Raw genomic sequence first — 16,987 nt, 5'->3', positions numbered from 1 at the left:
TATTCGTTCTTTATATGACAGGGACCTTCTACCATTTTGGTGGCTCTTCTCTGGACTTGCTCCAATATATTGATGTCTTTCTTGAATTTGGGCACCCAATACTGTACACAGTATTCCAGGTGGGGTCTGACCAGGGCAGAGTATAGGGGAATAATTACCTCTCTTGATCTAGATTCAATGCTTGTCTTGATACATTCCAGAAGCTAAAAATTCAGATTGTGTCAGAACGGCTGCACCCAGTAATCTAAGTGATACATCACTGGATTCAGGATTTCTTTGACAATATCATGCTGCTCTCAGATGAGGCAGCAAAAACCTGCTGACAGATTCTCTTTAAAAACACTCCAAACCTTCCCCCAAATTCATAACAGATCTCCCCTTTTTGGGAGAGGTTTCAATAAACCTCACCACTTTCAAAGTCCAGTTGACGAACTGAGTACTTCAGCAATCGACTTTCTTCAAGGGAAAGTCCAGTTGACAACATTATTCCACCAAACCTGGTTCTGCTGGCAAGTATCCAATATTCAAAATGTCTAATTTTAAAAAAATGTACTTTTTACAGACTCCAATGCAGACCTCTATCGTAGATTGATATTGTTTCCAAGAAACCAGTCACATCTGAGCTACTCGCGCATTTAGCTAATATCTGCCCCAACTCACCATTTATGTAGCTCCTGTCATAAAATGCATCTCTAGAGAAACTTGATAGACTTGATGCATTGGAAGTAGAAGCGGTGTTGTTAGACCTCGTCGACTGGTAGGAATCGGATGGTGAAAAGTGTAAGCGCCCGTTATACTTTGCATCCACATTGCTCAGTCTACTCCAGTCTAAAAAGATAAGATTGCATAAAATATGTTATCAATGAATAGAAGCAGCTCACGTTTATTGGATAAATGCTAATTTTTCATGTTTTCATTTCTCTAAAAGGCCAAATGGCTCTATTCAATAACATGAGCAAAATTCACAAATTTGTGGCCTCAAACTAAAAAAAAACCTAAAAAAAAATTGCCAAAAATACACATTCTCTTATATAAAATGCATATTCTCACACATTGAGGTGGCATGTCATTATTATGTAGCTGATAAATATACAGTTGCCCTGCAAAACCAGCTTAAATAGATATTCCATCGGATTGATGCAGGTTCTATCACTGGAGCTGCAGCCAATCATTAGTGCAGAGCGTCTGCTGTGTTTGGTAAACATTTTTTGGTTATAGACATGGGATAGTAGAGGCTCAAGAAAAAAATGAAAATATCATAGAATACACTGCGTTGCTAGCATTTCTTTTCACTTTTAGAATTGTATCCTCCCTTTTATGGGGCTTCTCTAGGTGAGACAATCCCTATTTCTTTGTCGCTCCTAATTGGGAGACCCAGACAATTGGGTGTATAGCTATGCCTCCGGAGGCCACACAAAGCATTACACTAAAAGTGTAAAGCCCCTCCCCTTCAGGCTATACACCCCCCGTGCTGCTACGGGCTCATCAGTTTTCTTGCTTTGTGCGAAGGAGGTCAGACATCCACGCATAGCTCCACAGCTTAGTCAGCAGCAGCTGCTGACTATGTCGGATGGAAGAAAAGAGGGCCCAAACAGGGCCCCCAGCATGCTCCCTTCTCACCCCACTCTTGTCGGCGGTGTTGTTAAGGTTGAGGTATCCATTGCGGGTACGGAGGCTGGAGCCCACATGCTGCTTTCCTTCCCCATCCCTCAATTAGGGCTCTGGGTGAAGTGGGATCTCATCGGTCTCCAGGCACAGGAGACCGTGCTCCATCCACAGCTCCTGAGGACCCTGCTGGATAGGAGCCAGGTATCGTTCAGGGACATGGCCCTGCTACTTGGAGGTACTCTGGGTCCCCGTGGGGACCGCGCACAGCAACACTCCAGCATTGCTGGGTGTGCTAGTGCACCGGGGACCGCAGCGCTGACTGCGTTTTGTGCCACTATACACTCTGCGTTGCTGAGTGTGTTTGTGTAGGGGGACTGCCGCGCTGGCCGCCGCTGCCATGGGTATCACTGCGGCGCGGCTGGGACTGTTAGTGCGCCGGGGACTTCCGCGCCGACCGCGCTTATACGGCGGCCGCGCTTATAACTCGAGTCCCCGGCTTCTGCGGCCTAGTCTCTTTTTCTTCCCGCCCTCAGCCCTGCCAGTCAGGGGAAGGGCGGGACGCTGTACAGGGTATGGCTACAGTACAGCAGCACTGAGGGCTGGAGCATGCTTTGCATACTCCACCCCCCTCACTCTGCACAGTGGGGCACCAGTTCCCGCACTTTTCTGGGTCACGCCCACGGCTCCCTCCTCTCCTCAGGACGCTGGCAGCCATTACTCTCAGCTCTGCTAACGCTGGAGAGGACAGACAAGCTGAAAGAGACCCAGGCAGGAATTCTGGTGCCCACACAAACGCTTTGCAAGGGCGGTAAGCAGCACCTGTGGTGCTGGCCCCACTAGTGCAGAAGTGTATTTATAGTTTATGGATTATAGTCTATACTTTACACTGTATGGTGCACTATTGATTTTTGGCTATATCCCCTCCTGTATTGCTCAAAGGAGACAACAGCATGTCGTCCACAAATAGCAAGGGACAGACTTACTATGCTGCCTGTGCAGCATGTACGGCTATACTGCCGGCAGGTTCCACTGACCCTCATTGTGTGCAATGCTCGGCCCCTGTGGCACTTTCTCAGCCGGAGCCTTTGCTAAGGGTGACCCAGGGAGATCCACCTGTTAACACTGTCCAGGTGACAGGGACGGAGTTTGCAGTTTTTACTGATAGACTTTCTGAGACTATGGCTAAGATATTAGAAGCCTTGCAGTCCAGGCCGGCATCTCAAGCCAGGGGCACTGTGGAATCATTGCCCCCTGGTCCCCCTCAGTTGGAACAGCAATGTCCTCCCGGGGTGTCTCATGGATCCCAGGGTGAGGTCTCTGACACGGACCGCAGCCCCAGACCAATTAAGCGAGCTCGCTATGATATCCCCTCGACATCATCACAATGTTCAGGGTCTCAGCGAGAGGACTCTCTGTATGATGAAGCGGAGGTAGCTGATCAGGATTCTGATCCTGAAGCCGCTCTCAACCTTGATACTCCTGATGGGGACGCCATAGTGAATGATCTTATTGCGTCCATCAATGAAATGTTGGATATTTCTCCCTCAGCTCCTCCAGTGGAGGAGTCAGCTTCTCAGCAGGAGAAATTCCGTTTCAGGTTTCCCAAGCGTACAAAGAGTATGTTTCTGGACCACTCTGACTTCAGAGAGGCAGTCCAGAAACACCGAGATTGTCCAGATAAGCGTTTTTCCAAGCGCCTTAAGGATACACGTTACCCTTTCCCCCCTGACGTGGTCAAGGGCTGGACTCAGTGTCCCAAGGTGGATCCTCCAATCTCCAGACTGGCGGCTAGATCCATAGTTGCAGTGGAAGATGGAGCTTCACTCAAGGATGCCACTGACAGACAGATGGAGCTCTGGTTGAAATCCATCTATGAAGCTATCGGCGCGTCTTTTGCTCCAGCATTCGCAGCCGTATGGGCACTCCAAGCTATCTCAGCTGGTCAGGCGCAAATTGACGCACTCACACGTACGTCTGCGCCGCAGGTGGCGTCCATAACCTCTCAAACGTCGGCATTTGCGTCCTACGCTATTAATGCTGTCCTGGACTCGGCGAGCCGTACGGCGGTTGCAGCCGACAATTCGGTGGCAATACGCAGGGCCTTGTGGCTACGGGAATGGAAGGCAGATTCGGCTTCCAAAAAGTGCTTAACTGGTTTGTCATTTTCTGGCGACCGCTTGTTTGGTGAGAGATTGGATGAAATCATCAAACAATCCAAAAGAAAGGAAACATCCTTACCCCAGGCCAAACCAAAAACACCCCAACAGAGGAGGGGACAGTCGAGGTTTCGGTCCTTTCGGGGTGCGGGCAGGTCCCAATTCTCCTCGTCCAAAAGGCCGCAGAAGGATCAGAGAAACTCCGACGCGTGGCGGTCTAAATCACGCCCTAAAAAGACCGCCGGAGGTGCCGCTACCAAGGCGGCTTCCTCATGACTTACGGCCTCCTCACACCGCATCCTCGGTCGGTGGCAGGCTCTCCCGCTTTTGCGACACCTGGCTACCACAAGTAAAAGACCGTTGGGTGAGAGACATTTTGTCTCACGGTTACAGGATAGAGTTCAGCTCTCATCCTCCGACTCGATTCTTCAGCACATCTCCGCCTCCCGAGCGAGCCGATGCTCTGCTGCAGGCGGTGGACATTCTGAAGGCAGTAGGAGTGGTGGTCCCGGTTCCTCTTCAGCAACAGCGTCACGGTTTCTACTCCAACCTGTTTGTGGTTCTAAAGAAGGACGGGTCCTTCCGTCCTGGTTTGGACCTAAAACTGCTCAACAAACACATAAGGACCAGGCGGTGGCGGATGGAATCCCTCCTCCACTCTCAGGGTCACTCTGTGATACCCTACTTAGACGATCTGCTGGTCAAGGCACCCTCTCAAGAGGCATGCCAACACAGCCTCAACGTCACTCTGGAGATTCTCCAGAGTTTCGGGTGGATCATCAATTTTCCAAAGTCAAATCTGACACCGGTCCAATTGCTGACATATCTTGGCATGGAGTTTCATACTCGTCCAGCGATAGTGAAGCTTCCGCTGGACAAACAGCGTCCGCTACAGACAGGGGTACAATCTCTCCTTCAAGGTCGGTCACACCCCTTGAGGCGCCTCATGCACTTCCTGGGGAAGATGGTGGCAGCAATGGAAGCAGTACCTTTCGCGCAGTTTCACCTGCGTCTCCTTCAAGGGGACTGGGAGGTGGTTACGACGGACGCGAGCCTGTCAGGGTGGGGAGCAGTTTTTCTCCACCACAGGGCTCAGGGTACGTGGACTCAGCAAGAGTCCTCACTTCAGATCAATGTATTGGAGATCAGGGCAGTGTATCTTGCCCTAAAAGCGTTCCAGCAGTGGCTGGAAGGCAAGCAGATCCGAATTCAGTCGGACAACTCCACAGCGGTGGCTTACATCAACCACCAAGGTGGGACACGCAGTCGGCAAGCCTTCCAGGAAGTCCGGCGGATTCTGCTGTGCGTGGAAGACGATTGGTCGCAGTTTCAGCTTCCTTAGGTGTTTCCTCCTCTGGCACTGTTGCCCAGAGTGTTACGCGAGATCAGGGCCGACTGCCGCCGCGCCATCCTCGTCGCTCCAGACTGGCCGAGGAGGTCGTGGTACCCAGATCTGTGGCATCTCATGGTCGGCCACCCGTGGGCACTGCCAGATCGACCAGATTTGCTGTCTCAAGGGCCGTTTTTCCATCTGAATTCTGCGGCCCTCAACCTGACTGTGTGGCCATTGAGTCCTGGATCCTAGCGTCTTCAGGATTTTCTCAAGAGGTCATTGCCACTATGATACAGGCTAGGAAACCAACGTCCGCCAAGATCTACCACAGGACGTGGAAAATATTCCTGTCGTGGTGCTCTGCTCAGGCGTTTTCTCCCTGGCCTTTTGCCTTGCCCACTTTTCTGTCTTTTCTTCAATCCGGATTGGAAAAGGGTTTGTCGCTAGGCTCCCTTAAGGGACAAGTCTCTGCGCTCTCTGTGTTTTTTCAGAAGCGCCTGGCCAGGCTCCCACAGGTACGCACGTTCCTGCAGGGGGTTTGTCACATCGTCCCTCCTTACAAGCGTCCGTTAGAACCCTGGGATCTGAACAGGGTGCTGATGGTCCTTCAGAAACCACCGTTCGAGCCAATGAGGGATATTTCGCTCGCACGCCTTTCGCAGAAAGTGGTTTTTCTAGTAGCAGTCACCTCACTTCGGAGAGTGTCTGAGTTGGCAGCGTTATCATGCAAAGCTCCTTTCCTGGTGTTTCACCAGGACAAGGTGGTTCTGCGTCCGGTTCCGGAATTCCTCCCTAAGGTGGTATCCCCTTTTCATCTCAATCAGGACATCTCCTTACCCTCGTTTTGTCCTCATCCAGTTCACCAATGTGAAAAGGATTTGCACTTGTTAGATCTGGTGAGAGCACTCAGACTCTACATTTCTCGTACGGCGCCCCTGCGCCGCTCGGATGCACTCTTTGTCCTTGTCGCTGGCCAGCGTAAAGGGACACAAGCTTCCAAATCAACCCTAGCTCGGTGGATCAAGGAACCAATTCTCGAAGCTTACCGTTCCTCGGGGCTTCCGGTTCCCTCAGGACTGAAGGCCCATTCTACCAGGGTCGTGGGAGCGTCCTGGGCCTTGCGACACCAGGCTACGGCTCAGCAGGTGTGTCAGGCAGCTACCTGGTCGAGCCTGCACACTTTCACAAAACACTATCAGGTGCATACCTACGCTTCGGCGGATGCCAGCCTAGGTAGGCAAGTCGTTCAGGCGGCAGTTGCCCACCTGTAGGACGGGGCGGTTACGGCTCTATTATGAGGTATTATTTACCCACCCAGGGACTGCTTTTGGACGTCCCAATTGTCTGGGTCTCCCAATTAGGAGCGACAAAGAAGAAGGGAATTTTGTTTACTTACCGTAAATTCCTTTTCTTCTAGCTCCAATTGGGAGACCCAGCACCCGCCCCTGTTTTTTGTATACACATGTTGTTCATGTTAAATGGTTTCAGTTCTCCGATATTCCTTCGGATTGAATTTACTTTAAACCAGTTTATAATTTTTTCCTCCTTCTGGCTTTTGCACCAAAACTGATGAGCCCGTAGCAGCACGGGGGGTGTATAGCCTGAAGGGGAGGGGCTTTACACTTTTAGTGTAATGCTTTGTGTGGCCTCCGGAGGCATAGCTATACACCCAATTGTCTGGGTCTCCCAATTGGAGCTAGAAGAAAAGGAATTTACGGTAAGTAAACAAAATTCCCTTCTTTTAAGAAGGTTCCTTGTTTTTCCTGCTTGGATCCACCACAATCAACTGTAATCTGTGGGTAAATCTGGCAGTACGTTTTCAACTTCCCTGCAGTTCCACCATAGGAGAAATTAAATATTACACTGTTATGGACATGATTGTATGAAGATACCTAAAATAACAGTTCTCAAAATGGCGCTTGTCATGATCCAGGAATGGTATTCTCCGCTCCAGAGTTTCCTAGACCCGGCCTGGTCATGTCAGGGGTTAACTCCCATCACCCTCATTCTGGTTTCAGGAGACACTATAGCTGGTCGCTGCACCTGAATTCCTGTGCTGGTTATAGTTTTGCTCTGCAGCCTGTGACTGGCTCTGGTGAGATTTCCTGTTTGATCTGACTCCTTGTTACCATGCCCTGACCTGTACTCTCCCCCATTCATCCGTCTGTCCCAGTCCCTGAATTCCCGCTCCTGTCAGTTGTTTACCCATCCTAGTTCATCCTCCTTCCCTTGTTTGTGTCTTCTCACCCTCCGGTCTTGTCTTCTGTTCCTGCGCCCTTTGTGTTTCCCTCTGTATACCTTATCTCCCGGCTTCTGACTTCAGTTCTGTTTTCTCACCTGATTTTGATCCTCCCCTTGCAGTGACTTGACTTTCCTGGCTAGATCCTGACTGCTTGACCACTCTATTGCCCCTCTGTGAACTGCCTGCTGAAGTTACTCTGCTGTACTTCAGTCTCCTTTCTGTTACAGTGTTACTTTGACTCTCCTTCACTACTCTGCTGCCACCTAGTGGGGAATATGCTGTACTACGTCTTACCAGCCCTTTGTACAGCGTGACAGCGCTTACACTGTGTATGGCACCGATGTCTGCATTCAGAAATCATAAGACATTATGTGATTCATACTGATTTAGATCATTAGACAATGATGAAATATATATCTGTATAAGTTTCTTTCCTACAGCCTGAGCAATAGTAAAAGAATATGCACACTTGGATTGCATCCAAGCGTGCTTCCAAGTTCCTCAATAAACTCAGTCTTGTTCATCTTTTGACCAAAGCACTTTGGTTTCTGCAGATATTTTGTATGTATACATATATCACGCTCATAATTTGGAATACGGACAATTAGTATGGTATATGCATGATTAATGTGCACGGCTAAATCAACACATTACCAATTTATATCAGAATTTTAACAATGTAATGCAGGACCTCCAAAGTGAAAGGCACTTTAGTCAGCTGCTCTTCACTCAGGACAATTGGTAAGGATTATGAGCAAAGACAACCTCCTCTATTAATGCACAGTTCTTTAATAGGGTGTGTGAGGATCTGAAATCATGGGTTGTAATAATCACCTAGGCAGGTTAATGATGCAATTATTTTTATTATCCATCCATGGTCTTCCAGCAAATGCGGGTAGATGGCCAAAATGAGATGAACCCAGTCAATGAGATTGGTAGCTCCACTGCCCCCGTGCCAGGCGATGCCCACATTCTCCCATTGGCCAACAGTTTTTGTATCTCTGCCACTATATTCTACAGTCACAACTTATGCTCCTCCAGATGACGGGATACCGTGACTGTAGCGCGTGTATCCAGCTCCAAATGACAACTAAACCCCCATCCTTTCGTCAGTGTCCTAAGTAACCCAAGCCTCCCCCCTGGGATCAAGCTGGGTCCTCGGGAAACCCCTCCCACAAAAAAGCTAACTGTTAGTGATGGTTGGACTCGCAGATAACCGGGACCGGCGGCGAGCTACAGCCACAGCAGAGCCTCGGTAAGTATGAAGCGCTTGCTTAATTCTTATTTTCTTTAATTTTCCTTTATTTATTTATTTTTATTTCCTGAGTTGCCAGATTCGGATCAATACCCAGAATCCTGGGCCTTGGTCCAGCAATCGGGTAAGTTTGAAATCGCGCGGATCCGGGCTTTTACAGTCCAGATCCGCCCATCACTACTAACTGTGTATTGGTGGGGCTATTTTCCTAAGGCTGAACCTCTCAGCCGCAGTGATGACACCTGTACTAGATCTACAATCCCCATCCACATAATGGAACTAGTGGCTAGGAGAATAATGGCTTAATTGAGGCCTCTGAGATACTAATGAGTAATGGAATCATTGCTTTATTCTTATTACCAATCTTATGCCTGGCCTTCTGTGCATTTAAACTGACATGCAAGGAAATATCTAATAAAACACAACAATGAGAACAACAATGAGATTGACGTATCCAGCGCTCTGTATGCTTGCCTTAAGGCCGCTTTACACGCTGCGATCTCGCTAGCGAGATCGCTAGCGTGCGTACTCGCCCCCATCGGTTGTGCATCACGGGCAAATCGCTGCCCGTGGCGCACAACATCGCTCGGACCCGTCACACATACCTGCATAGCGACGTCGCTGTGACCGGCGAACCGCCTCCTTTCTAAGGGGGGCGGTTCGTTCGACGTCACAGCGACGTCACTAAGCAGCCGCCCAATCAAAGCGGAGGGGTGGAAATGAGCGGGACGAACATCCCGCCCACCTCCTTCGTTCCTCATTGCCAGCGGGCCGCAGGTAAGGTGAGGTTCCTCGTTCCTGCAGTGTCACAAATAGCGATGTGTGCTGCCGCAGGAACAACGAACAACATCGTACCTGCAGTAGCAACGATAATTGGGAATAGGGGGAGCATGTCAACGATTTGCGATTTTTAACGATTTTGCGACCTTTTCCGATTGCACGTAGGTGTCACACACAACAACATCGCTAACGTGGCAGGATGTGCGTCATGAATTCCGTGACCACAACCACATCGCTTTAGCAATGTCGCTGCGTGTAAAGCGGCCTTTAGAGTGTCCATTGGTCAAATAGTGTTTTGTCTGCAAATATATTATTAAATTGTTTTTACAAAGTGGAAGCCTCTTGGGTACTAGAGATGAACAAATGCATCTGTAGGACCCTAGTCTTGCAACCATGTCAGCATACCATGACCAAAGCTGGGAGACCAGTGCAGCACCTCCTACATGCTGTAATCTCCAGTGACCCTTCTGATTTGTAAGCACCACAAATGCGGACAAGTAGGAGGCAGTTAACTGGACTTTCACATTAACATGGCTTTTGGACAAGGATTTTGCAAATTGATTACCTCATATCTATTGAGTTGAGAACATCCAAAATATTTGTCTCATTCCCTATTATGACTTATGATTGTGATATGATCATGACCCCTACTTGAGACCCCTCCACTTAACAAGAGTGGGAAACTGTTAAAGAGTTGCTCCAATAAGTTATTTTGCATGCAATGGTACAGCAAGGAATATTTATGGCCATCGACAGCCCCAGTGCGAGAACAGCGGATCACCAGGGGATTCTAAAAAAAGACTCCGTTGATCCTCAGGATTGCTGTGAATTTGAGAAGCATTGTGTTAAAAGATGTTACTGAGAAATATGTTTACCTAAACCTTCTATCAGAATAACAAACGCAAGTGTCACGGCCAGGGATAGAAGCTATACTGCTGTATAGTACAATACAAAGGGAAGGGGAAAGGAATGCCCTATCACTAGGGAAAGGGGGAAGTGGTGACCCCTGACTACAACCTGCAGCTCACCAACCCTGCACAGGTTCTGCACCTGTCACCGAGCAGGAATACCTAACACTAGGAAAATCCTCAACTGGGCCCTAAGTAAGGATGGCGAGTATGAGAGCTTGTCAACAACACTAATGCTAAGGGAGGCAAAAGGAAACAATACAGGGGAAACAAAAAATACTACCACCTGAACCCAGGTAGTTAGCAAAAGTCAAACACATCTTAGGAGAAGTCTCTGGAACAACAAGGGGAGACGACCGCTGCAGACCACAGCCAGGAACAGCTATAAACCACACTCAAGCCACCCCGGGGTGAGGTTTATAAAGGTAGTTAGAAGCTGGCAACTGAGAGGATAAATTGACAGTTTCCCAGGGTCATAGAGTCCTCTGCTGCAGAAATAGGGAACGGTGAGATAACAACACGTGCTGCCAATCTCTGGGATTTTCTAACACTCGCTGCCACTGGATTGTCAGCTGGCCATGACAGCAAGTGATCAATAGGGATCCAAAAAATAGTGATACATTTTCCATTTAGTCATTATAACTAGTGCAGTGAGTTTCATGCACTTCCCTGTTTTTTTAGTATCATGTTCTTTCTGTTGTATGAAGCCTGCTTTACACGGTACAATTATGCATACGATATCGAATGCGATCGTATCCGCCCCCATCGTATGTGCGGCACTTTCAGTTTGTTGACCGTGTCGCACAAACGATTATTTCCCGTCACACGTACTTACCCTTCCATACGACCTCGATGTGGGTGGCGAACATCCACTTCCTGAAGGGGGAGGGACGTTCGGCGTCACATCGACGTCACAATGCGGCTGGCCAATTGAAGCGGAGGGGCAGAGATGACCACGCTACAATACATCTTACAATGTGTCGGCGGGGTCACGTCGTAAGTGACGCACATCCGGCATCGTAAGTTATATTGTAATGTGTGACAGCTACGTGCGATTGCAATTGAAAGTTAAAACGTTCATCGCATGCACGTCGTTAAATTCCTAAAAATTGAGCGTGAGGTTGTTCAATGTTCCCGAGGTAGCACATATCGCAGTGTGTGACACCCCGGGAACGCTGAACAGCAGCTTATTTGCGTCCCGCGGCTCCCGCTGGCAATGCGGAAGGAAGGAGGTCGGCGGGATGTTTACGTCCCGCTCATCTCCGCCCCTCCGCTTCTATTGGCCGGCTGCCGCGTGACATCGCTGTGACGCCCAACGTCCCTCCCTCTCCAGGAAGTGGATGTTCGCCGCCCACTTCGAGGTCGTATGGAAGGGTAAGTATGTGTGACAGCAAAAAATCGTTTGTGCGACACGTTCAACAAATTGACCGTGCAGCACATACGATGGGGGTGGGTACAATCGCATACGATATCGTATGCTTAATCGTAACGTGTAAAGCAGGCTTTAGTCTTTGGCCAAATTGATCTGTCATAATTTCATCACTGACATTTTGGGAGTGATTCATCAAAGCCTGTGAATCACCAACAAGAAAAGGAATCAATATAAAAAATTAATTTTTAATAGTTATAAAATATAAAAATATACACAGGATGTTTCAGGAAAAGTAAGCCCCACAGAAGGGGTAAAAAAATATAGATCTTAATATAATGTTGGGAACACCATAATTTCACATAGTAAATAACTATCAACCCGTGTAAAGAATAGTAAGAATGTAACTATAGCGATATATGAAAACACAAGTGTGCTGTAATGATAGAAAGCTAAAACAAAAGTAGCAGAGTCACAATCAAAATACCTACGGGGTATAACAAGGAATAAGTGGCTGTCCCGCACCCTCTCCGACGCACGTTTCGCGCTGTGTTGCGCTTTTTTTTTTGGTGTTAAATCAAAGCCTGTGAGTAACACCCAGTTGCTAAACTTTTGACATGGTCACAGGTGCTCATTAAATCACCCCTTTTCCATAATTTAATATTAAAGGAATATATATATTTGGTATCATCACATCCGTATAAGTGAAATCTATGAAAATGTAAAGCTACTTAACACATGCTATGAAGAAAAAAATTAAAACGCAGGGATTGCCTTTTTTTAAGCCACGGCAAGTTCTCCAAAAAGGCAATAAAAAGCGATTACAACATCATATTTACCCTATTTCGTATCAATAAAGTCATTAAGTCCCCCACCGACAGAAAAATAAAAAGTTACAATTCTCTGAAAATTACAGGACAAGCAATTTCTTATTGTTTCGTTTTATTTTTTTTTTAAACCACTAAAACAATGAAATAAAAAAAAAAAAAATACTATAAATTTGATCTCACTTTTATCCTATTGACCTGAAGAGTCATGTTGCCAATTTATATTTACCCCCCATTGAATGACTTAAAGGGATTTTCTCATGAAGCTAATTTTAAAGTTGATTTTAATCAATAGATCTTGGAATAATAATAATCTATACAATTGGATGTGTTTAAAAAAATGTTGCTGAGATAATCCTATATATGTGCCCCTGCTATGTACTGTGTAATGGCCGTGTCTGATCGTACAGAGACATGGTCTAATCATATCACAGCTTCTGAGCACGAGAGTACACAAAAGAATATCAAGACATTACAGCATGATATTGCAGCTGATTCTTTCTGTGAGGTAAAACATTTCCCTCCCTGTTTTTAAAAACAGTTTTACCTCGAGGAAAGAATTATTTCTGATGTAGTGTCTGTATACTTTTTTACTTACTCTACTGCCCAGGAGATGTGGTATGATCAGACCATGTCCCTGTATGGTCAGACACAGCCATTACAGAGTACATAGCAGGGGCACATATATAAGATTATCTCAGCACAGGAACATTTTTTTTAAACACATCTAATTGGGGAAATAAGTATTGTGAAGCTACGGTATATAAACCTGGTGCAGTTAGAGGCTAAACCACCAGGTGTCACCCAAGCACAACCAGACCGTAATTAATAGAAGAAAACTCTAGGTGGTGCAGAACCTAGGGGAGAGTAATCAAACAGGCCAAGGTCGATACACAGAGAGGTGACGTTCAGGACAATAGGGAAAACTGAGACAGAGTCAAAGCACAAGCCGAAGTCGGTGCACAAAAGGGAGTCAGTCAGTAGGTAGGAATGAGATCAGTCAGCAGGGATGGGAATGAGTGCAGAAGGTGGGTAATACGGAGGGAGTAGGACAGAACACCCGGATGAGCAGAATGGAATAAGGGGATGAGACGAAGGGGGTCATAGGGAGGTCAGGGAACGCAGACACGGTTAGAGGGAAGAAGTCGGGAGGGCTGGAGGAGGGGAGCGGTAGCGGGACAGGATCAAGGAAGACACAAGCAGATCAGAGCCTAGTGCATGCCGAAACCGGAAATATCACTGGCGGCGCAGCAGCAGAGTTGGCTCCATAATAAAGCGAAGGGGAGCCCAAATCGAGGTCCGGAGGACCCCTCCTCCAAGATCAGGGAGAGGCCGAAAACCCGGAGGGGACCAAAAAGGGTAAGCCAGCTAGCTCTACAGGAGGCTGGTTCACAGAGCAAAGGCAAGAAACTGGCTCTGCAGGATGGCGGCCCTGCAGCACATGGTTATGACAACTATTATTTCTAGATCTATTGACTAAAATGAATCCTTTTAAAAGCAAATTCCAAAAAAATGTCAAATGCATTTTTGTCATCATTTCACTGCTTTTGGATTATTTTTTTTAGTCTTTTCAGTATATTGTATGGTAAAATAAATGGTGTCAATCAAAACTAAAAATTGTCCTGAAAAAAACAAGATCTCATGCTGCTATGACAACAAAAAAAAAAAAAGTTCTGACTCTCGGAAGAAGGGGAGCGACAAACTAAAGAACTAAATTTAAGAATCGTCATTTAATTTGTATAGCACAAAAAAAACCCAAAAAGTCATTGAAAAGGTTTAATATTTGTATGTGTCACCCCAGAAAAAAGCAAAAAAATGAGTCAAATACACGGCTCAATCACCCATGACTTGTTTTACAATTATATTACAGTAAAATGTAACCTCACCTGAATAATTGTCAATTCTACACCTCCCACAGCAAAGATACATCCTCCAGTGTCTTCTTACATTCTCCTTAATTAGACAGTGGAACACAAAAATAAAAAATCCTAATATGAAAGAAAAATGCAGAATTGAACATTTATTTTATTTAATACCTTATTATTGGTATATTTAAAGGGGTATTCCTATCTCCAAGATCCTATCCCAATATGTAGTAGGTGTAATAATAATAATAATAATAATAGCAAATACCTCCAATTAGAAATGTAGTATAGTTCTCCTGATTATTTATGTCACTTACCTCATGTGCAGGGCATTGCAGTAGCTTAAGTATCCATGCTTACGACCACAAGGAGTCTACACAACGAGAATAGTTTTCCCCTTAGGGGTACTTTACATGCTGCGACATCGCTAGCAATGCCGAGCGCGATAGTCCCCGCCCCCATCGCACATGCGCTGAATGAACATGAATGAACATTATCGCTACGGCAGCTTCACATGCACTTACCTGCCCTGCGACGTCGCTCTGGCCGGCGACCCGCCTCCTTCCTAAGGGGGCGGGTCGTGCAGCGTCACAGTGATGTCACACGGCAGGTGGCCTATAGAAGCGGAGGGTCGTAAACATCCCGCCCACCTCCTTCCCTCCACATAGCCGGCGTGACGCAGGTAAGGAGATGTTCCTCGCTCCTGCAGCTTCACACACAGCGATGTGTGCTGCCGCAGGAACGACAAACAACATCGTACCTACGGACTCACCGACATTATGAAAATAAACGGCGTGACACAGATCAGCGATTTTTGACTGTTTCACGCTCATTCATCTTCTCTCCTAGGCTTTACACGTTGCGACGTTGTTACCGGCGCCGGATGTGTGTCACTTTTGATTTGACCCCGACGATATCGCAGGTGCGATGTCACAACGTGCAAAGTACCCCTTAGACAGCCAACAGAGCCACATCTCTAACACCTTCATGTGTGATACAGTCTGCAATGACGTGTATCTAATGACCTCATGTGTGATACAGCCAGCAATCTAACCCCAGTAGATGATACCCATTGTGAATTTAACCCCAGCACACAATACACTCTGGATATGTAACCACAGTGCATGATAAATTCTGCATATCTAACCTCAGTGCATTATACAATCTGCGTATCTTACCCCAGCGCATGATACATGCCACGTATCTACCACGAGCATGTGATACACTCAGTGTATCTAATCCCATCATATGATACACTCAGCATATCTAAACTCAGGATATGATACACTCACTGTGTCTAATCCTAACGCGTCATATAGCAAGCCGCAACAATTAACAGAGTCGGCACTAACAGCCGTCCTCGGTGACGCTGTCCACATGTTAGTATCACTTTCCAGTCACCAACAAAATGGCCCCGCACTGTATTTCTAAATTTGATCTTTACTTATTCTTTTGCACATGCCCAAAAGGTGAGGGGAGGAGTGACATTGGACAAATGTGAGCATGTCCTGCCACTTTAACTGCAGTCATAATGCAAGCTAGCAGTACACTAGGTTTTCATGGTAAGTTTCAGCAGCTGCTCCCCCTTGTGTTTAAAAGCGGAAAATATTAAACTTTTTTAAAAAATATTTTTCATATTTTATATTTTCTTCCTTCGACCTTCATTGCCATCTATTTGTATCCTACTACAAAACTTTCCTTCCCAATGTTTCTATATTTCTAGTAATATGACAATAATAAAAGAGCAAAAAGATAATAAAAAAAGATAAAACAAAACACAACAATAACCACAAATTAATTTTCTCAAGGTTCAATATGGTTGGACAATATAGAGCATATGCAGTGCTTTGAAAAAGTATTCATACCCTGTGAACGTTTCCACATTTTTCAGGTTACACCCACAAACTTAAATGTATTTTATATGATATAATAACACAAAGTAGCAAGTACTTGTAAAGAGAAAAATGTTCCATAGTTTAGTAAATGTAACAGATACTTCCTTATATACAATGGGTGAAATAAGTATTGAACACGTCAACAATATTCTAAGTAGATATATTTCTAAAGGAGCTATTGACATGACTTGCTCACCAGATGTCAGTAACAACTCATCCAATCCACATAGGCAAAGAAATGAAACTATAGTTGTCCATAAATTTAGTGATGTGTAATAATGAGAAATGTTACATTAAAAAATTATTCAACAAATGAAGAAAAAAAAAGGTGCAAAAAGCTATAGAAAGTCATGACACCAGGTGAAATCTATCAGTAAGTAGAAAGCAATCCTGCCACTTAGTGAAAAATAATATTAGCTGGTTCAGCTGATGGTTTATAACAAGGTGTCTCATTACCAAGTTACCACACAAGAAACAGCTCATATAAAACCAGTGAGCTGTCTCAAAACCTTTGCAAACTTATTGTTGCAAAACATGTTGATGGCGTTGGTTACAGAAGAATTTCTAAACTATTTGTTAGTGGATGCAGAAATGTCTGCAAGTAAACGTCGCCATCTGCTGGCCAAAAATAAACAGAAACAACTGCTGTAAATATCAGCAAGAGGAACCAAAGAGCAACATACACGTTCCCCAGGGGAATATAAGCAAGGAGACGTCTGTGTCGCAGTTACTAAATAGAAAAGCCTGGC

The 16,987-nt window shown here is 46.1% G+C and overlaps 1 protein-coding gene across 1 annotated transcript in view; it reads right to left on the bottom strand.

The window, feature by feature from the left end:
* Positions 1–16,987, bottom strand: part of ADGRG4 (adhesion G protein-coupled receptor G4) — a 127,448-nt gene that overhangs the window by 3,747 nt on the left and 106,714 nt on the right. The window contains exons 21-22 of the mRNA XM_075324871.1: positions 14,365–14,466; positions 661–828 (exon numbers count right to left, since the gene is read on the bottom strand). Coding sequence (XP_075180986.1) covers positions 661–828; positions 14,365–14,466 — 270 coding nt within the window. The remainder of the gene's footprint in view (positions 1–660; positions 829–14,364; positions 14,467–16,987) is intronic.

The sequence above is a fragment of the Anomaloglossus baeobatrachus genome, chromosome 9, assembly GCF_048569485.1.
Source record: "Anomaloglossus baeobatrachus isolate aAnoBae1 chromosome 9, aAnoBae1.hap1, whole genome shotgun sequence".
Taxonomy (NCBI): domain Eukaryota; kingdom Metazoa; phylum Chordata; class Amphibia; order Anura; family Aromobatidae; genus Anomaloglossus; species Anomaloglossus baeobatrachus.
This window is presented reverse-complemented; position numbering and strand designations above follow the sequence as displayed.